This window comes from Diospyros lotus, chromosome 13 (assembly GCF_014633365.1).
Source record: "Diospyros lotus cultivar Yz01 chromosome 13, ASM1463336v1, whole genome shotgun sequence".
NCBI classification, from domain to species: Eukaryota; Viridiplantae; Streptophyta; class Magnoliopsida; order Ericales; family Ebenaceae; genus Diospyros; species Diospyros lotus.
Window position 1 is genome coordinate 12,305,570 of NC_068350.1, and position 22,755 is coordinate 12,328,324.

The 22,755-nt window shown below is 37.4% G+C and overlaps 1 protein-coding gene across 5 annotated transcripts in view; it reads left to right on the forward strand.

The window, feature by feature from the left end:
- Positions 1-22,755, forward strand: part of LOC127788268 (uncharacterized) — a 109,871-nt gene that overhangs the window by 46,632 nt on the left and 40,484 nt on the right. For all 5 annotated transcript variants that reach the window (XM_052316391.1, XM_052316388.1, XM_052316390.1 and 2 more), the window contains 6 exons: positions 2,431-2,514; positions 2,625-2,687; positions 17,042-17,173; positions 17,260-17,466; positions 20,472-20,600; positions 20,814-20,863. In XM_052316391.1, coding sequence (XP_052172351.1) covers positions 2,431-2,514; positions 2,625-2,687; positions 17,042-17,173; positions 17,260-17,466; positions 20,472-20,600; positions 20,814-20,863 — 665 coding nt within the window. The remainder of the gene's footprint in view (positions 1-2,430; positions 2,515-2,624; positions 2,688-17,041; positions 17,174-17,259; positions 17,467-20,471; positions 20,601-20,813; positions 20,864-22,755) is intronic.

A 22,755-nucleotide genomic window follows, 5' to 3' on the forward strand; every position in this document is an offset into this window, starting at 1 on the left:
CAACAAGAAAAATAATCCAATACAAAACAGGCCAATGCATGAAATATAAACTGGGCCATGTGTGATGTGCTACACACAAGATTAGCAACTCCCCTGTTAATCGGGGTGGAACACGGAGCACCAATGGCTAATAGCACCTGCTGTTAGCTGACATGTTCTGCAAGCTACTCCCAATGAGATGTATAATAAATATAATTATTTTTCTACACTCTATGTAAAGAGATGAACTAATGCATCTGATAAAGAAAGATAATGAAGTCATATGTATCAGATCAGTGAACATATATGTGCAGAAGTCAACCATTGGGTCATCAGAATCATGCCCAAATAATTAAAGATATACTGATCAGAGACTTGACTTATTTCCCCTTATTTAAGTTCTAAATCATGTTAAGTATAAAAGTTTTTACGCAATAAGTGTTCAAAATATAATAAAATAATTGTCATGAAATGCAATATGCAAAAGTAAACTTGACAACACATGCTATCTACTTACAGTGATGATGGTATAAAACCGCTCAAACAGGTCCCACTTGGGATGTGTTTAAGTCACTTGAACATAAGATCTATAAAATTGAATCAGAAAAAGAAGACAATAAGTAACGAATTAAAATGTACTAAATCCTAAATAAATACCTAACTACACAAAGTAGTGTTCTGGTTGATGCTGACATCAACAGTCAACAGTCATTGTTGACATCATTCACTGATGTCAATGGTCAATGGCTCAAGGTTAAACAGCTGGCTTTCAGACAAATGGGTCAAATGGGTCAAACCATGAGTCAGTGGGCTTGGTCTGCCATGCTGAAGCCTAGCTTGACTGGCTTTAGACAAACTCGGATGGCAGAGTCCAATTGTGCCTAGAGGCAAGTCAGAACTGAAGAGTGTGGATTGGGCTTTTCTTGGATAGGGATAGCCCAATCCGGAACAACTTTCGTCAGATAGGACCAAACCAGCGCAAGAAGAACAGTGACCCCGTAAGATGGAGCGAAAATTAAAATGAATTCCTAGTTAGGGTTTCTGGGACCTGCATGTGTGTAGCTCATGAAGTGGGTGTGTGGGGTGGCATGTGGGAGTGTGTGGAGTGGGTGATGTTGACCTTTGGGTGGTGGCTATTGACCAATAGGTGGCTGGGGCTTTCTAGCTTTGGCCACATCATTATAAAGGGTGGTTGGAGGGTTTTGGATGATAAGGGACTTGGATACTCCAAAACACAGTGTATCACAGAGATGAAAGCTTGAAAACCCACAGAAATAACATGGCTAAGAGACTTGAAGGGAGAAGGAAGGAGTAACCCAAAAGAAAAACCTATCAAAATACCTAACCTGGAACAAACAGCCAGTGGGCTCACAATGAACACCCAAAGTCACTGACAGATGCAGCCACCACCAAAATTTATTCTTCTCTAAAAATCTCATCCCCATACATAAAGGAGAATTTAAATATGTGTGCATACGGGCAGAAAGAGTAGCCGCTGAAGGTCAGGGATTTCCCAAGATTGCGGAGAGTTGAGAGATAAGAGTCTAAGTATGAGAGATACAGGCAAGTAGAGGGAGGGCGGGCATTAAGAAGACCATTTTTTAACATCCGGTTGCTGAATAGAGTTTTGTTGCTCAAGTTTGAACTGAACTTATGGTTCTAAGCCATGAGTTCAACTTGTGGTTTAAAAACAAAACTTCAATATATGTCAAGCCATAAGTTTAGTTTAACTTCTTTGGAATCACAAGTTCTAGTTAGGCACTAAGTTTGGGAATTTTATTTACACAGCACCAGTATTTATGGACCTTTTTTTGGGAAAAAATCTCTTCCATGAGACATACAGGAAATTTTAGTGGGATTCTAGAAACTGCAGGGGTCTGGCTGAGCCTTGAGGGTGGTGAGTGTAATTTACCATTTTGTTTTTAAAAAAAATAGTGACCATATAAGGCTTGAAAGAGTCACATTGAAGTCTTATATTTGTGGGGTCTTAAAATGGTTCTGTATGACATTACTGTTTTGCTCAAGTGGATGGTTAAACAGCTGCATTAGATAGTGTCCTGGTTTGATTTTTCTGTCTTATTATATCTCAGACGTGTGGTGTCTCAGTATGATACAATTTCATTCATGGGAAAGACTAGTAAGCTCAATTTCCCCTAGAACCCTCTCATTGAATTTCTTTACAAAATATTCCGCATATAGGAATTTAATTAAATCATTACTCTGCTGGAACTAGCTTCTTTTTTTTTTTTCTTCTCTCTCCCTTGTCTCTGTAAGTTTGAAAATGAACTTCTATCCTAGATGCATATTCAAATCCTAAAGGCTAATATCATGATTGTGTAGTAAAGCCTTCATATTAACTTATGGTATGTCTCTAAGTTAGATGTTAGTTTTTAGCAATTGAGTGTCAATAAGGTTAGTTTTTGTTGCTAATTTCTTCAATGATGTTTCCAGCTTGGTTTAGTGATTGATCTCACAAATACTAGTCGTTACTATCCAGTATCAGATTTGAAAAAAGAAGGTATCAAGCATGTTAAGGTGGGTTGGTCTTGTAAGAGGGCTTTCTTCCTTCTTTAAATTTTAGTACCATGGTTATGGAGTCTCTACCCATCCATTAGTGATTTATTGTGTTTGTTTGCCTTATGCAGATTCAATGCAAGGGGCGTGATTCTGTACCTGATAATGAGGCTGTAAATTACTTTGTTTATGAGGTAATGCTTTTGTTAGACCCACTATTTTTTATCTAATATTGTTCTTGGTTTTGCAAATTCTTCACATTTTGCCTTGTGGCTACTAATGACATTTCTATGAGAAAAAAATAGTATTCTACTACCACTTGTCTTTCTATATTTTTGACCTTTTGTAATTAAAATTTTTAAGTACTGTTTCTTCAATATGAGTAGTTATAAGTGGGAAAATGTCTCAGTTTTATATCACTCTTTCACTAGGTTTTATATGACTTTCAAAATGTGGTTGATGAAGATCATAGAGACAAATATTTTAGTCGTAAAAGTAGAAATTAATATTGTTTTTTGTTTTATTAGTTTCTTTTTTGTAATTTGTTTCCTAAGTTTCTTTTAATTTCTTAATTTCTTTTATTTCCTAGAATCCTAATTAGATAGGGATTATCTTTATAATCTTAATTAGATTACACCAATGAATTTTAGTTAGAATAGGTTTCCAACTATTAGCTGTTTATAAATAATCCTTTAGTGAAATATTGAAGGACAAACTTTTGATGAATAATATTGACTATTGCTATTGGTTTCGAGCAATTGAGATTACTCTCGTTTCTTTAGTTTGGGTTATGCATCAATTGGTATCAGAGCCAAAATTTCTGAATTGCTTTTGGAGATTTTCTAAAATTTTTTGGGAAAATCTTAGAAAAATCACTAGAACTTCCATTCTTGAGCCTACATCCAATAATCTGAACCCCTCACATGCCATTGAAGTTTGTTAACACATAAAACAGAGAAAACACTAGCTAGAGAAATTGTCACCATCAGAAGCCTTCACACTGAGAATGTTGAAAACTAGAATCAACAATCTAGGTTGCACAAAAAAGTACGGAAAATGGAAATGGAAATGCAGGGAAAGGCGTAAATAAAAAAATATAGAGGCTTTATTGTATATATAATTTTTAATATGGAAAATTATAAAAAAATAAATATTCAATCAAACATAAACATAAGTTCCATCATTTATTTAAGCAAACACAAACACAACTTGTTTTCGTCTTTAACATGGTTGTCAGGACAACAACAAAGGAATTGCTTCTGTCTAACATGGTCGCGGAATAGAAACACATTATTGATATTTTTCCAACATTGCGAAATGGCCCTTAAAACGTTTCCAAAACTATGGAAATGGCTTGACAATGTTTTTTTAGGTGTTTCAGGGTAGGAAATGTTTGAAAATGCCAAAATGACATTGTTTTAGTGTTTCCATGCATCAGAGCCAATAGCGTAAACAAACCCTAGTTGACCCTCATCGAAAACCTCAAGTCTAGTCCCTTCATCACCATTGAAGATATTCGAAACTAGCGAATGTGATGGTGTCAAAATCCTCAATCAACAACCACATAACCCTTCTTTAACCTATTTGTGTAATGAAAACCCTAGGGCAAGATTGGAAAAAGAACACGAGGGAGAGAAAATACCTCGAGTAGAATTTTACTCAAAAGATCAAAATGAATTACTAGTTACAAAAGAAAGTGCGAGCTGCTTATATATGTAGCTTGTTTAATAATAGAGAGGCACTGCCTACACCGCTATAACATCAATAATCAAACCATAACAATAACAATTATAAACATAACAACAACAACAATTGTCATAACAAAACACTAGATGCTTCCACACTCCCCTTCAAATCAGACTTCGTAGATGACAAAAACTTGGATGACAATGTAGTCGCAGTCTTCAAATCAACACACACAGGTGACAACTTTACACCAAGCCGTTTACATAAGAACTCAAACCGGTCTCTAGGTAGTCCTTTAGTAAGAATATCTGCCACTTGATTAGATGTTGGGACATATTGGATTTCCACTTCCCCAGTTTCAATCTTCTCATGCACAAAGTGAACATCAATCTCAACATGCTTCATTCTAGAATGAAAAACCAGATTCTTTGCCATGCTCTTAGCGGCCAACTTATCACTCCACATGTGTATGTTCCAACCAAAATTAACTGCTAACGAGAACAAAACTTCGATAGTTAGGGCTTTAACTACCAGACTAAACGCTTTTGCATAATTCATGCCAGGTGTTTGATGAAAACCTTTGGCCGCCAATCTAGCCTTATACTTTAGAATTGACCCATCAGCATTATATTTCACTTGGAATACCCACTTGCAACCAACTAAGTTCGTATTCTTTGAAAAGGGAACCAAGTCCCAAGTGTGATTCCTTTGCAAGGCTGTGTACTCTTGTTCCATGGCCTTAACCCATTGTGAGTCTAAAGGAGCCTCACGAACGGAGCTAGGTTCAAGATTACTCACTAAGGCAAGAGGTGAAGAGGTTACAGGTTGTTTGGCTTTAAGTCTATTAAGCATAGGATGAATTGAAGGGGTTGGAGCAACCTTGTACTTGGGTAAGATAGATTTAGGGGCTGGTAGTTGAGTGGGTAAAGGCTGTAATGGAGAGGAAAGAGGTGGAGTTGTGGCCTGAGAACTATTGGATATAGACATAGATCCAACAAGAGGTGAAACCAGAGGGGACTGTGCTACTCGAGGACACATTGAAGAAATAAGAGAAGAAACAATAGGTTGAAGAAAGTCTGTAGAATGCCCCAAAGAAGATGGCACAACTTTAGGTATCGAAGAAGAAGTAGGAAACAAATTAGGAAGGGGAAACTCACTAGCATTAGACTTCACATTCCGAGACACATACACTCTCCCTGGTGGATGCAAGCACCTATAGCTAGCTTGAGTATATCCAATAAAAATACACTAGGTGAAATGAAAATCAAACTTGTGCTTGTTACAAGGACGGAGATAAGGGAAGCAAGCATAGCCAAAAGGTTGTAGTAGCTGATATTTAGGTGGCTTTTGATAAAGCAATTCAAAGGGTGTGTTGAACTTAATAGGTGAAGCATGTAGCAAATTTATTAGGTGAACAGATGTCTGAAATGCTTCTACCCAGAACTTTAAATGCATTTGGGCATGAGATAACAAGGTTAGGTCCATCTCAGTTATATGTCTATACTTTCTCTCTGTCACACATTCTGTTGATGAGTGTGTGGACATGTAAATCGAGGTTGAATGCCATTAGCATGAAGATAAGGTAAGAAAGCTTTAAATTCCCCCCCCTCCCTCCCCCATTGTCAGTTGTCAGTTTGTAAGGCTCTAAGCTTTGTTTGATACTGGATTTCAGCAAACTTATGAAAGATGGTGAAAATTGATAGGGCATCAGACTTGAGTTTTAAGGGGTAAAGCCAAGTGTGCATCCACAAAGATTATGTAGTATATAAATCCTTCAATAGACACAATAGGTGTAGGTTCCCAAAGATCTGAGTAAACCAATTCTAATGGTTTAGTAGCAGTAATTTCCCAGTTAGAAAAAGGAAGTTGACTTAATTTGCCAATCTTACAAGAGTTACAAAATGATAAATCTGAGAGTGAACAAGACACACCAATTTTATTCAATACTAGCTTTAGTACATTTAAGGAGGGATGTCCCAATCTATCATGCCACTGCTGGAAGTCATTAGTGCTTGGAGCAACACTTACAAAATTGGACAGCTCATGACTAAATGAGTTGTGTCTATTACATGCATTTTTTTTTATTACATGTATTCAAAGAAGGAAAAGTAGAATCAACAGATAAAGGCTCTAGGTATTAGGCAGAATTCCTGTTGATGGCAGACCAAGATACTGGTAGCAGCTGATCGAGCCCATCTTTAAGGTGTCCCCGAGCAACACTAGCTCGATAACTTTGTCCTTAATCAAACAAATATCCGAGTGAAACTTAGCCACAATATTATGATCACGAGTTAATTGAGAATCACTAAGTAATTTTTTTTTCATACTTGGAATATGAAGAACATTAGGAACTGAAAGGATTGAAGTAAGTTTAAGGTGAGTACACAAATCACTAGTACCAACATGAGTAATAGGCAGCTTCTTACCATTGCCCATAGCAATTTTGCCTCCACCATTGTAAGGAGTATGTAAGGATAAATTGCTCATATTTGAGGTAATGTGATTGGTTTCCCTTGAATCGCCAAATCAAGAGGGATCTGAAAACGAAGATTGAGCAGCAAAATTATTAGAAGTAGAAGATCTAGGGTGACTGCCATAGTGAGAACCTAACATAAAACTTGTCTCACTCATGTAGGCTCCATTAGAATCACTAAAGGAGGCCATATAAGGTCTGGAATTATACTTATTTCCACCATTAGACAGAACAAAACCTTGATTAGGTACTTGTCGCTAGAAATTCTTATCAAACCGGTGATAACACTTATATACAAAATGCCTTGGTTTTCCACATAATTGACAATAAATTCGTGTATTAGATGCTCTTCCTTAGCCTTGTTGAAGACATTAAGGCAGTTGATTAGTTGTAGTTGTCTTTGTATTGTTTATAATTCTGTATGTTGTGTTTTGTAATTGGTTGAATGTATTATTAGGCTATGATTTCAGTTGTAGAGGATTGCTAGCCTCTTATATTTGTAATTGCGGTAGTCAAGGTTATATATAAGGTAGCCTTTCTATTGTAATTGTATTGAGAATTATTTTGATCTTCTCAATCTAAGATTGGACGAGGTTCTATTTTCTCTCTTGCTTTTTCTCTCAAACTTTCATTCACATTCTGTTTCATGGTATCAAAGCCATCGCGACTAGCGTCCATGGCCTCTCGTGATTCAACCTCGTCTGCTTCCTCCTTGTCCTCTACAGCTTTGTCGGATTTTGCCTCTGTTGCCAAAGCGTTTAGTTTCATCCCTACGAAACTTGATTCGAGTAATTACCTATATTGGAAAGCACAGGTTTTAGCCACAGTTAGGGCTTTTGATCTGCTATCGTTACAAGACAGATCTGTCGCCAAAGTACGTGCAATTGGAAGAGAATGAGCCGATTGTTAATCCTGAGTTTCTAAATTGGATGAGATCAGATCAACTCCTACTAGGATAGCTATTTTTGACCATAGATAAGGAGTTAATTGGTCAAGTTATACATTGTGAGTCTGCAACAGAGGTATGGTCTACACTTGATAGCTTATTTTCTCGTCAAACAGTTGCTCGTTCATTTCAGTTAAAACAACAACTTAGATCTATTAAGAAATGTGATATGAATGTGAATGACTATGTTTTACAGGTCAAACTATTAATCATGCACTGGTTGCGATAGGAGAGCCATTAAATGATCAAGATCTATTGATGACGATTTTGCATGGATTAGATGAGGACTATGATACGGTTGTTGGTTTAATTACGTATCAAATGGATGAAATTGATCTTGAAAAAGTTCAGTATCTTTTAATGATGCATGAACAACGATTAGCTACAAAGAATATGAATATGTCTAGTACAATGCATAAATTTGATTCTGCTACTGCTATGAATCTTAGCTATGCCTCACAACAAGGTCGAAATAACACTGTGAACAATGGTAGAGGTGGTTTTCCAAATAAAGGTGGTCGTGAAAATGGTTTTAGAGGAGGAACAGGCAGAGGTCGTTCTTATGGAAGGAGGTTTTATTGTCAATTGTGTGGAAAATCTGGACATCTAGCTGATAGATGTTATCATTGGTTTGACAACAACTTTCAACGACCTTCTTTTGGCAGAGGTGGTAATGAGTCTAATTCTCAGGCATTTATGGTGTCTAATGAGGCTAATGGAGCTTTCTTGACAGATTTAGGGTTCGTACTTGAGCCTCATCATGGTTTTCCCTCTCAGCCTTTGCATGAACAATATCAACCTTCTTCATCCTCATCTTATCAGCTTGGACATACCTCTTGGTGCGTAGACTTTGGTGCTACAAACCATATCACCTCTAGCCTTAATAACCTCTCTTCATACTCCCTATGGTGGCAATGACAAAGTAGTAGTAGAAAATGGTAAGACTCTTCCTATTACTAATGTTGGTCTTAGTCACATGCTTACTTAAACTAATCCTCCATCAGTTCTTTCCTTGTCTCAAGTTCTTCATGTTCCATGTATGAAAAGGAATTTAATGAGTGTTTCACAGCTTACCAATGATCATAATGTCATTGCTAAATTTCACTCTAATTTTTGTTTAATTAAGGACAAGGTCTCGGGCAAGGTGCTACTTCGAGGAAATCTTAAAAATGGCCTCTATTAGCTGAATCCAGCATTTGTTCCTGTTGAATCACCAGTTGTTCCTCATTCTTCTATTGCTGTCTCTTCTTCAAAGTCATCAAGACCTTCTATTTCATTTGTTTTCTGTTCAGAAGGTTGTAATGCAAGTCTCTTGTACTGATAAAATTTGTCAGCAGTGGCATGCTTGATTGGGTCATCCTTCTTTTTTTGAATTGAAACAAATTCTAAATAAAATCAGTATTCCTTGTTCCTCTACTGATTTGTCCTTTTGTGATTCCTGCAAGTTAGGTAAATTGCATCAATTACCTTTTGCACAATGTCCAATTACAGCAACACATCCCTTGGAGTTAATCTATTCAGATCTATGGGGGCTTGCTCCTATGCTGTCTGTTGAGGGTTATAGGTATTATATTGTCTTTGTTGATGCCTATACTCGGTATACATGGTTGTATCCAATGAAACTCAAGTCTAAAGCATTATCCATTTTCAAAACCTTTCATAAGTTTGCTGAATTACAATATCAGTTTAAACTTAAAGCTCTTCAAACTGATAATGGTGGAGAGTTTAAAGCATTTTTACCCTATTTTCATACCCATGGGTATTCAATCTCGTTTTTCTTGTCCCTACACACACCAACAAAATAGTGTGGTTGAGAGAAAACATATGCACATTGCTGAAATGAGACTTACTTTGTTAGGCCATGCTAATATGCCTTTGAAATATTAAGTGGAAGCTTTTCAAACAGCTGTCTACATTATCAATTTACTTCCAGCCTTGCCACTTATATTTCTTACTCCCTTTGAGAAATTATATCACAAGCAGCCTAAGTACATGCATTTACAGCCATTTGGTTATGCATGTTTTCCTTATCTTCGGCCTTATATCAAGCACAAGTTTAATTTTCATTCCTCAAAGTGTGTATTTCTTGGTTACAGCCATGCTCACGCTGGGTATAAATGTCTACATTCTTTAGGTAGGATTTATGTTACCCGACATGTTCTTTTTAATCCTGAGGCGTTTCTTCATCTATTACTCCTCAATCTGTATCCAGTCCAGGCTTGTCTAGTGCCATTTTGCATTCATGTTCTTCTTTTTCTTCTGGTCATTCTCCTCGGGTAGCACCACAACCTGATTCACCTGACTTCTTAATTTCTAGTCCTGTCACTACTGTTGGTCCTGATGTTTCTGGTCAGTCTTCTTCTTCTTCTTCTTCTCTTGTTTCACCTGTTGCTCCTCCACCTAATAAGGCTTCAGCTCTTCCAACACATCCTATGATTACTCGTGCAAAAGCCAGACAACTTTCCCTCACTTCACCTTATGCCTTGGTGAGTTCTCTAGAGCCTAATTCTGTTCAAGAAGCTCTCTTAGACCCCCATTGGACTAGAGCCATGGAGGAAGAATATTCAGCTTTGTCGAGGAATAAGACTTTGGGATCTTGTTCCATTCTCTTCTAATATGAATCTCATAGGCTGCAAATGGGTTTTTCATATAAAATACAATCCTGATGGTTCTTTTCCCAAGTACAAAGCTCGCCTTGTTGCTAAGGGATTTCTCCAAACACCTGGTATTGATTTTGCTGAAACTTTTAGTCCAATTGTCAAGACACCGACTATTAGAGTTTTGTTTTCATTAGCTGTTACATATGGTTGCGATATTCAGCAAGTTGATGTGAATAATGCGTTTTTCATTGGAGATCTTAATGAGGCAGTGTTCATGGCACAACCTAAGGGCTTTCTGGATTGGATTAGTCACGCCCTTCCTATGTTTGTCGGTTAAAGAAATCGCTCTATGGTCTTAAGCAAGCTCCAAGAGCTTGGTATACTAAACTTCGAACAACACTACAAAGTTGGGGATTTGTGAGAGCAGTTTTAGATGCATCTCTCTTTATTAAGAGGACATCTGAGTTTGTTCTTGTTTATGTTGACGATATCTTAATTATAGGGTTAAGCTCTACTGCTTTGCATGGCTTTATTGGTGATTTGGATAAAAATTTTGCCCTAAAGACACTTGGTTCAGTGAATTATTTTCGTGGATTTGAGGCTTATAGAGACTCCACTGGTCTCTATCTAACACAGTCCAAATATACCCTAGATTTACTCAAAAAGGTTGCTATGGTTGATTGTAAACCTTGTGCTGTTCCTTTAAGTTTTGCCACCTCTTTTACTGATGAAGAAGATTTGTTTTCTGATCCATCTCTTTATAGGACCATTTTGGGCTCTCTTCAATATCTTACATATACTAGGCCAGATGTTGCTTTTGTAGTTAACAAGTTAAGTCAGTTTTTAAGTTGTCCTAAGGACCAACATTGGCAAGTTTGTAAGCAATTACTTCGCTATCTTAAAGGGACAGTTGGCTTAGGACTGATGTTTACTCTATCCTCTACTGATTTGCCTCTCAGTGTTTACACGAATGCTGATCATGCTGGTTGCAAGATCACAAGGCGATCTACTAGTAGCTAGTGTGTGTTTCTTGGGAATAATCTTCTTGTTTGGGGTTCTAAAAAGCAAACGGTGGTTGCAAGGTTGGTTGGAGAGGCAGAATATCGAGTTGTTGCACAAGGGGTTACTGAAATACTATGGTTAAAGTCTCTCTTTCATGAGCTTGGTTTTTCATGTTCTAATACTCCTATACTGTGGTGTGATAATTTGGCAGCAAAGTCTATATCTGAAAATCCGGTTTTTCATTCAAGAGCCAAGCACATAGAGATTGATGTTCATTTTGTTTGGGAAAAGGTTGAATGTGGTGCTGTTGAAATTCATTATGTTCCTACAATGTATCAAGTTGCTGATATTTTTACTAAAGGTCTGCCTAAGGATAGATTTCTATTCTTGTGTGATAAGCTTGGTCTTAAAATGACTCCTGTATATCAGCATTTACCTGACGCAGAAGCTGCAGGAGCACTGTAGAATACTTCAAGGAGGTCTAAATTGAAGGGGCATGTTGACGACACTAGTGACACTAGTGTAGCAGCATTTATCTGCTGTAGAAGCAGCACTGCTGCTGCTGCAGAAGGAGCACTGTAGAATACTTCAAGGAGGTCTAAATTGAAAGGGCATGTTGAAGACATTAAGGCAGCTGATTAGTTGTAGTTGTCTTTATATTGTTTATAATTCTGTATGTTGTGTTTTGTAATTGGTTGAATGTATTATTAGGCTGTGGTTTCAGTTGTAGAGGATTGCTAGCCTCTTATATTTGTAATTGCGGTAGTCAAGGCTATATATAAGGTAGCCTTTCTATTGTAATTGTATTGAGAATTATTCTGATCTTCTCAATCTAAGATTGGACGAGGTTCTATTTTCTCTCTTGCGTTTTCTCTCAAACTTTCATTCACATTCTGTTTCAGGCCTCTTCCTCCTCCATTCATATAATTGTTTCCTCTCAAAGAGTAACCTCCTCTATTATTATCACCAAAACCAACACTATTCTATGTAGGAAACGATGCAACATTTGCATGCATAATTGAGTTCAGAGAATCAAAACTTAGTGACAAATTCATAGCCAATGGCCTTTGTTCATGCATTAAAAGCAAGTATTGAACCTTCTCCAAATTAATGTCATCCATTTGATATGTGATTAGGCTCACAACAGTTTCGTAATCCTGATCTAGTCCATTTAGTATCGCAAGCAACAAATATTTGTCAGTTAATGGCTCTCCTATAGCTGCTAGAGCATGACTGATTGTCTTAATTTTAAGGACGTAATCATTCATAGAAAGATCATCCTTCTTAATCGATCTTAACTTTTGCTTCAATTGAAACGATTTAGCTATTGTTTGGCGAGCATAAAGATTTTCCAAAGAGAGCCATACCTCGATAGATGATTCAGAATGAATCACCTGTGCTAAAACCTCTTCACCAATTGTGGAGAAGAGCCATCCCAACAGGAGTTGATTGGACCAAATCTAGCTCAGGTACTTTGGATTGACCGCCGCATCTCCTCTGTTTGGATTGGACAGGCTTTTTGGCGGAGGAGGTTTTTTGTTAAGAAAAGAGACTAGATCAAATGCTCTTATTGTAGCGAGAATTTGAGCCTTCCAGAAGATATAGTTACTGGATTCGAGCTTTATAGGAACAAAGCTAAACACCTTAGCAACTATTGAGAAATCAACTTGAGAAGCAGAAGACAAGGATGATGAGGATCGGGGAGAAGGAGAGGAGGACGGACTAAGAACTTGATTCGAGGCCATTAGAGAAGAGCAATGGCTCTGATACCATGTAATGAAAACCCTAGGGTAAGATTGGAAACAAAACACGAGGGAGAGAAAATACCTCGAGCAGAATTTTACTCAAAAGATCAAAATGAATTTCTAGTTACAAAAGAAACTGTGAGTTGCTTATATATGCAGCTTGTTTAACAATAGAGAGGCACTACCTACACGACTACAACATCAATAATCAAACCGTAACAACAGTGGATAACAACAACAATTATAAACATAACAACAATTGTCGTAACAAAACACTAGATGCTTCCACAATTTTCAACTATCGTCGTGTTTGTCTACTATTGCTAGAGCCCCAATTATGCCCAGAAATCGCAGCGAGTTCTGGCTTCGATCTTGTTGGAAACTGTCGCACCTTCATTGCTTCCTCTTGTTGTTGCATTGCTAGCCTAACTCTAACCCAAGTTCTCAACCCAAATCCTAACTTGATTTGAAGATCCATTACCCATTGACTTGACCCATTTAACAAAAGCCCCAAAACCCATGACCCAAGCCCTAATTTGGACCCTACTGCTTCAAAACCGAATGTCCCATAAGCCTTTATCCAACCCAACCAAACCCAAGTACCTACATGCTTCAGTCCCTTTTGCACCATAACCCAACTTCCACAAGGTATACTCTTTACTTTGGACATTTGATTAATATTTGTTTATTGGGTATCTTTAGTAAATTGTTTCAAGTCCACTTAATATTCTTTCATTTCCAACCAAAAAAAAAAAAGAGAAAAAAAAAAAAATCCCTTAACATATTTGTTGCATCTCGATTATTATTATTATTTTTGTTATTGGCATTGTCATTTAATTTAAATTTCTTAGTTCTATTTGTGCATCCAAGTAGGTTTCTTGTCTACATTTAAGTTGCAATTTCAATCTTCCTAGCATTCAATTAATTTATTGCATCACTTCTTGGCATTCCCTTTCTCCTTGCTATTTGTTTACTTTCCCATGGCCCCCGACAAATATGAATAACCCTTTTCCACTAAACTAACTGATATTTAGTTCTTAGAAAATTCTATAAGATCCATTAATAACAAAATAAACAATCTCGAGAGTTTTTCGAATACAGTGGGAACACTTACTAAACAATCTCGAGAGTTTTTCAAATACATTGGGAACACTTACTGAACATATGGCACAAGTCCTCAAAATATTAAGTACGCAAAAGATGGGCAATGATTTTGTAGAGTCCCTCTATTCTAAAGAGTTTGTACATAGCGCACTCAATACCCCAAGGATACACGTTGCTTCCACTAAGATTCCTCACTCACATGAAACATTGGCTCCCTTTGAACCTAGGCAACCCCATGATAGGAATGCATGTTCTAAAGCACCTAGTTATAACCGCCGATGTCTAAACTTTGAAGAACCTATGAGTGGCAATCCTAGAATCGATAGATATCCTGAAAGGAATTGTTAGACCTCTAAATCTGACAAGGAATTCTCACTGGTTCGGTGAGAATTGGGCAAGAAATTGAGGGAGAAATTGAGGATAATTATAGGAGGGAGATAGAAAAAATAGAGGGAGAGAGAGAGAGAGAGAGAGAGAGAGAGATCTGGAATTCTTTGATAATATTTGATGCCTTGGATAAGGCTGAATCCAACCTTATATGTTGATTACAACATAACAATAACTAATTGATTCCCTTAGTATAATGAGTTGGCATCTTCTAGAACAATTTTGTTATATCCACCAAGGTACAACCCCTCACTTCCCTAACAACCACGGGACAACCCTTCTTAGCTCTAGGTACATGATAATTCCCTCTCCCTTAAAAGCTTTCTTGTCCTCAAGAAATGTTGAGAACTTGGGCAGCTCGAGCAAATTGCTTGAGGAGGTCTGATAAGTGCTCCCAGGTGTTGTTATCTGGGTGGAGATGGGACCATCTCACCAACACTTGAGTTAGGGGGGCCCCTTGCTTGTAGACAATCCTCCGGTCGACTATAGTCGTTGGTTCCTCAATAGGATTGGTGTCTTTAATAAAGGAAGGTAATGATGGGCTGGCTTGTTGTATGCTTATTGACCTCTTGAGCATGGACACGTGAAAAGATGGATGAATTTGACAATTAGCCGGTAATTGGAGTTGGTAGGCAACCTTCCCAACTCTAGTTGTGATGGGGAATGGGCCATAAAACTTGGGGCTAAGTTTGGTGACTTGCCCTTGGAAAATGTGCCTTCTATTGAGCGTGGCTAAGCTTTAAATAAACTAGATCCCCCACATTGAAGTCCCTTTCACTCCTATCTGCAAACTACTTCATGTGATTTTTGGCAGTAGACAACTCCTTCTTCAATGACTATAGGACCTGTTGTCTCTATTACAGGTAAGCATCAACTTCTGCTACCATGGTTGGGCCAATGATGGCTGGTAGGAATGAAGATTTGTATCCATACATTACCTCAAAGGGTGACATTTTTATTGAACTGTGGTGGTAGGAGTTGTACCACCATTGTCCATTGAGAGCCACTTGTGGCAACCCTTGGGTTATAGGAAGCAAAGGCAGCATAGGTAAGTTTCAAGGCATTGGTTAACTCTCTCCGTTTGCTCATCTATTTGGCGGTGATAAGGAGTGGACATGTGAAGCTTATTCCCCAAAGATTTCAACAGTTCTCTCCATAGCAAGCTAGTAAACAACTTCTTGTTGTTAGATATTATATTCTGTGGTACCCCATGCAATTTTACCACTTGGTATAGGAAAATTCGGGCCACCTCTTGAGCTGTGAAGGGGTGGGAAAGACCAAGGAAGTGACTTACCATACTCATTGAAAAACCTATATCCAATCTAGTGTGTGACATGTATATAAGTTTTCCCACCAGTCGTTGATATCGCCTTTACCAAGTCCTAATTTTGTGGTGGATTCCATGTGAGTGTTAGTAGGTTTGCAACCCACCATTATGGTTTCATTTAGTAGATCTAAGATGTACTTCCTTTGGGAGACCGAGATTCCATCTTTTGACCTTGCAACCTTCATGCCTAAGAAATATCTTAGATTTCCCGGCTCTTTAATTTCGAACTCTTTTGCAAGAACTTCTTTTAGCCATCTCATTTCAGAAAGATCATTTCTTGTAACAATAATATTGTCTACATAAACAATGAGGATAGATATTTTACCTCCCAAAGTATGTTTGACAAAGAGAATGTGATCAGCTTGGCAATAGACATATCCATACTTCTTGACTGCCTTTGTAAAGCTTTCGAACTAGGCTTTAAGGGACTGCTTGAGTCCATAAAGTGATCTTTTTAGTCTACATACCTTGTTCTTTGTAGTTTCAGTTTTGAAGCTAGGTGGAATTTCCCTATAGATCTCTTCTTCTAGGTCTCCATTTAGAAAATCATTCTTCACATCCAATTGGTGGACAGGCCAATTTAAATTTGCGGCAAGGGAGAGTAGTACTCGGATAGTATTTAGTTTAGCGACTAGGGGAAAAATCTCCTAGTAATCAATACCATATGACTATGTAAAGCCCTCTACTAGACGAGCCTTAAATCTTTCAATCTGTCCATCCTCTTTATATTTTGCCGTGATTATCCATTTGTAGTCCATAGGTTTTTTTTTTTTTTCCGAATGATAATACTGTTATGTCCCAAGTTTCATTCTTTTCCAAGGCTTTAAATGAAATAAAATAAAAAATTACAAGCTTATTTGACTGAATTCATTATGGAAGTGGCTCGTGTTGTTTTAATAACAAATTACTAATGAGACAAATATTTGACATAGACAATATTATACTGGTGCCAAGTTTCATATATGTATATATGGATGGAGGAATGACCATGTAAATTAGTTTTGAGTGGAATTGTTTATATTAATACATTATTTACTTCTTTTGACATATCTAAAAGCTAGGATGAAGTTTGCATGTACAGTTTATTCTCTTCTTTAGTCATTGAATGCCATGCTTGCCATTCAAGCATTCTCGAATATGGTGGTGATAGGGTTTTTCTTTTTGTGTGATAGATATTACAAAGTTGTGTTTGCCAAAACAAAAGTCTAGAAAGTTAAATTGAGTGCTAGTTTGTGAAGGCTATCTTTTTTCAATTGATGTTCATTTTGTTTTCATCAGGTTTCACAATTCCTCGTGCGTCAGAAGCACTCGAAGAAGTATGTTTTTGTCCATTGCACACATGGGCATAACCGAACAGGCTATATGATTGTTCATTATCTCATGCGTACACTATCCATCTCTGTTACACATGTTAGTTCTTTTATCCAATGTTTTCTTGGCTTTGCTTATTACCAGTTGCATAGGAGAAGCCTTAAATTTTACTTTCTGTGGTGCAGGCAATTAAGTTATTTGCTGATGCACGCCCACCAGGAATCTACAAACCAGACTATATTGATGCCTTGTACAACTTCTACCATGAACGGAAGCCAGACATAGTTGTTTGCCCTCCAACCCCTGAATGGAAAAGATCTTCTGATCTTGATCTTAATGGTGATGCAGTGCCGGATGAGGATGACGATGGAGGTTTCTCTGCTCCTATCCATGTATGAATTTGTTGAAAGCATTATTTTTGTTGTAGTTCCTAATAATTTTGACAAGTTGCTTGGCATGCTTGACCTGATGAAGAGGCAGATGCCAAAGGAGAAATGTGTCCTTTTATGTTATTTGATTCATAGACATAAATATAATTTTTTTAGGTTGGCCATTGTGGGGAAAGGTTGAAAATATTGAGTCTGGTTTCCAGAGTTTTCTGTGAAGTATTTGTTCTGCTACTAGTTTGCCAATTGTAGCTGTCTCTCGCATGCATAAATATAGATATTTCAACTTTGATATTCTTGTCTCCAAGTTTGTTTAGTAGTGTTTCGTTATTGGGGCTAATTATCATCTTCTTGCCCTGTAATTCATGCCAATGTTGTCCCTCTTCTCCTCTTCCTCTTCACCTTGATGAACATAGTTGGCATCTGTCATGGGACTACATTTGCAATAACCGGGTGAAATTGTAACTAGTTGATTGTTTAGGTGGGAAGAGTAGTTAGGCAGTTAGGCCTAATTTTTAAATTCAAACTATCTTTTTAATTGATGATCAAGTGGGCCTTGGTGCCTAATATTAGGAGCTGGATCAGTATATAAGAACACTGATACCACTCCACAAATCAATCAGTTCATTATCAATACAAAATTCTCATACCTCTCTCTCTCTCTCTCTCTAATTCCTGTTTCCCACTCACTTCTCTCTGTTCTTCCCCCTCACTTCCCGAATTCTCCTCAATTCAAGGAGAATTCTCCCTTATCAGAATTCGATTCTGACAGCATCTTATCTCGACAAGAAGTTTGAATTGAATGAACCCAAAATCTTGAGTTAAATTATGTCAAATCTTGAGGATAAAGATAACAATTTTGAATGCACTAAATGTGATGATGATGGAAGTCATGGGAAACAAAGAGTACTGGTAGAAGAAATGAGGACCGAATGTTGGTATGTTTGAGGAGGAATCTTCTTGAAGTTGGCGGGATGATTATAAGGAAGTACTGTGATGGTAGATTAATGTTAGCTTGGGCAGTTTATGGTGTTGGACCAAAATGTCATGGATTGATGGATTTGTAAAAATAGAATAAATCCTCTTCTTGCACAAGGACTTGGGTTGTTAATACCAGAAGTTGTAGACACGATGGTTTTAAGAAACTAAGGCCTATACTTTTTCCCAATATCTACAAATTTGCGATTCTATGGTAGACTATAGGGGTTATTTGATTGGATGATAGTTCGGGTGGACAGCAACAAGATCCTACCTGAAATGAAAAATGCTTAATAAAGTGTATAAGAATAAATATTTCATAAGTCTCCCAAAAGGAGCCTAATTATGGTATGTTGGTGTTAAAATATTACAAAAAACATCAAGAAGGGATCCCTAGTGCATGAGGCTCCTCTCATTGTCATCGTAAGAGAGAGTTTGGGGGGGGGGGGGGGGGTCATTTTTGTATGTAGCCTTGCCCTGGCTTTGCAAAGAGGATGTTCCATAACTCGAATATGTGACCTTCCAATTACAATGGAGTAACCTCCCAAGGCTCCTTCTCATGAACTATGTAAAGTAAAGCAATTGTTGAGGATGAATATGTTAAGAGGAGTAGGGAGCTGGGAAACTAGGAATCACTATACAGACCTATCAAGAGTACAGGGGGTAGAGACTACAGCAATCAGGGGGAGAACGTAAGAGTTTTTGGTGGTATGATAGGTTGAATGCTGCTTTAACTCTTAACAGATCTGCTCTCTTGTCACAACCCAAAATGAGGCCATGACTGGCACTGCCCCTTAATAGGACCATGGGACCTTCTAAGGAGTAATAAGCTCCTTAACATATGCAGTTTATTTATAAGTGGAGGGAAGGCCTTACATGTAAAAATGGTGTGGGGGAGCTCCATCACATGAAATGGAAGAAGTGGTTAGAGGAGGTTCTATAATGTTAGATGGTGCTCTGGTTGGTCTGCCATGCATGGAATGATCAGTCAAGCTCCCCCAATATCTATCTCAAACTAGTCATAGGCTAGAGTCACTCAAACTGGGACAGTGCCCTTAAATGAGCCTACGGTCTTTTGGCTAACAAAGCATGTGATCCTAGGTAGCTGATTACACAGTTGTAATCCTTACTTGATCATGCACTCACTCAACCAAGGGGAAGACTTGGGATAAAGAGATGTATACCAAATAGTTTTTTTTTTTTAAGTTTGTTTCTTGGTAAATAAAATACCAAGCAAGGTTTTTGAAGCCAGGGGAAGAGTCCATGGTTGTGACATAGGACTTGAGAAGGGGTTGAAGGTTGAGTGACCTTTGAACTGAAGGGTCTGGTTCCCACAGATAACAGATGTGTCTATAAATAATAAATATGATGTTGAATCTCCTTAAGTTAGCAATACGGTATTTTGATATTTATTGCATGATGTTGGTTATCATGTTGGACTCAAGGATTAACCTTACTTTAGTTGCATGTTCTAATAATGTGTCTGCCACACCTAGTTCCATGTGATTCGTATGAAGCATTGGGATCTTTTTTTTTATTTTAAAATTCCATTATGCTAATTTTATCTTTCTTTTTTGTTTTTTCTCTTCATTAGGGGGAAAGGGTTTATAGAGGTCAAAAGACAAATTCCATTATTATAAGTTGACTTATGGTTTGGAACTCTCGTGTTTTGGCTTTGTTTTTTTCTTTATGTGTGCTGCACATTCTTTTTCTTTTTCATAAATAATTCATATCGTACCCATAATTTTACTTTGAGTTATTCATGGATTGCTTATGCTTGGTGCCTTTAGAAGTTTAAAAGTATACTCGCTTTTCAAAAAGAGTTTTGAGACGTTGCACCATCATGCAATGACTTATTTTATGACTTGCCTTATCTGTTGACTGTCTCATTTGGGAATCTTATAGTTCAAGTCTTCTCATGCCGCCAAGCACATATGTCAAGATTCTTTGCATCTCCTAAATTTTTGCGAAGCCACAGTATTTGGATATCTAACTTCTTTCTCTCCACATAGTTAACATGTTTATTATTCCAGGAGAATCATGAGACACATGCAACACATGCTATTATGACGAATGATGATGTTCTGGGAGATAGTATACCCTTTGATCAGCAAGCTGCACTGCGACACTTCTGCTATCAAGCACTGAAGTTGGGTACTGGGGTACGTACCTCAAGAGTCATCTCTTCCATTTATGATTGGGTTCATTCAATTTAAAGTTATTTCATCCACTTTTTACATTTTGTATGACATTTGCATTATGGTATACATGTAATCAAAATTAGTTCAAATAAAATCAAATGCATTGTTTACATTTCAATGACTACTTTTTTCTTGTTGCTTATGCCATATTTATCTTTGTTTTTTTCCTTTTAGGTAAGAGGAAACTCACAATTTCCAGGATCACACCCAGTTTCGCTTAACAGGTCCGAATTAGCCTTTTCTCATCAACAAAAAATTATGGAAAAATGGTTTTTATATATTGTATTTAATGTTTGTCTTCCATTTTATTTGTTGAGTCGTAGGGCATCAATTTATGTGTTCCTTGCACTCCACTGAGTTGGGTGCGTATCTTTAATGAATTTGAAAAAGTATAATGAGGGTCTTAGTGTTAGTCCTTAAAATTAAGCATTTGGTTATGCTTGTATACAAGCTTTACAAAGGGTAATTGTGTCATATTTGTTGATTGTACTTCATCTATACATCTTGTTAGATTTATATTTATGTCATGCTTATGTCATGGCTTATATCATTACTCACTCAGTATTAGTATAAATAGATGTACAATGTATTTGTTTCTTGAGGAATTTATTTCCTCCAACTAGGGTTTAGCTCTCTCAAGTTCTCTAATTTAACATGGCATTAGAGCCACCACTCAAACTCTACAGCGGCAGCCTCCTTGTTGCCTCAACGCCGCCTCCACCACGTCGCTGCTAGTCTCCACCAGCTTTGTAACGACTCGCCCTTCCTCGATGTGCCGTGATTCCCGAGATTTTTTTTTTTTTTCTATCATCACAAATTCCTCAATATAAAATCCCCATATATAAATACATTCAACATTCTATATGATAAGCTAAGGAATGGTAACTTAAAACACTTGCGGAAACTAGAATCGAAACCTGATGGATATCGTAATTCCATACAAACACAAACGTACACTACTGTTTTTAACAACCAATAAATTACAATATCTAGTAGGTGAGATAACATATAAAACTGTACTTCAAACATAGGGAATATCATGAATTGAAATTAAATTACACTTTGATGACTATTTTTCCCTTCTTACTGCTCGATTCACCTGGAACGTGGAATATTTTAGGGACAAAGTCCAAATTAGAAGATGAATCTTCTAAGTGAGGGTTAAAATAAATTTCATGAATGAATGATGAATGGATATGAATAAACCGACACCCTAGTGTAGCGTTCACCAGTATTCTAGTCCCGGCACAGAACCCTAGGTAGTCATCCCGGCAATTCTCACTTTGGGAAAAATCCATCCCCTCCACGGGAGACTTTTGCGATTTTTCGGAAAAACTTATTTGGGGAAATGTGGCTACGCTACCAGGGCAACTTCCCAACTTGCCATGCATACCTCAATCAAGATGTCAATAATTTTCATGCTAAATGTCGTATTTAAAGTATTCGGTGCAACATAAGTAAACAAGCATATGGATGGCAAGATGCATGTAAATATTTTGAATTTGCAGATTTTTTATGAAACTCATATTTATCTAGGCAATTCATATCACATAAAATTTTTCAGGAAAAAATCACTCACCTTGATTTAGCTTTTTGAGCATTCTCGAAATATGTGACTGACCTTGAAATTTGTGCCTTGATAATTTCCTACCCAAATTTTTTGAAAAATTAATAAAACTAAATTTCCCAATTTTTTAGAATTTTTTCCCCATTTTTCTCTCTCTCTCTCTTTTTTTTTTTTTCTCTTTTCCCTTTTTTCTTACCTCCTCACATGCTTGCACGCGCCTGCAGCCCACGCGCCTTGCATGCTTCCCATGCTCTCAGTTGCCGACCATCTTTTCTGACTTCTCCTTTGTCGCCGACAACTGGTTTGCCTCGATTTCTCCTAGTTTCTTCCTCCCTCTTGCTCTACTTGACCTCTTGAGCACGATGTGACAACTTTTGGCTTGAAGATTCGGTCGACACACCCCCCATTTTAGCCGTTTAAACCTCGGTTCTTGCGACCCTCCGGTGAAGCTCGAAACCACCTCAAATCAACACGAAAACTCCCCAAATTCTCCAGAAATGATCCCTAACCCTTCAAGAACAAAAGCCCCTTATCCAAACTTCTTGATTT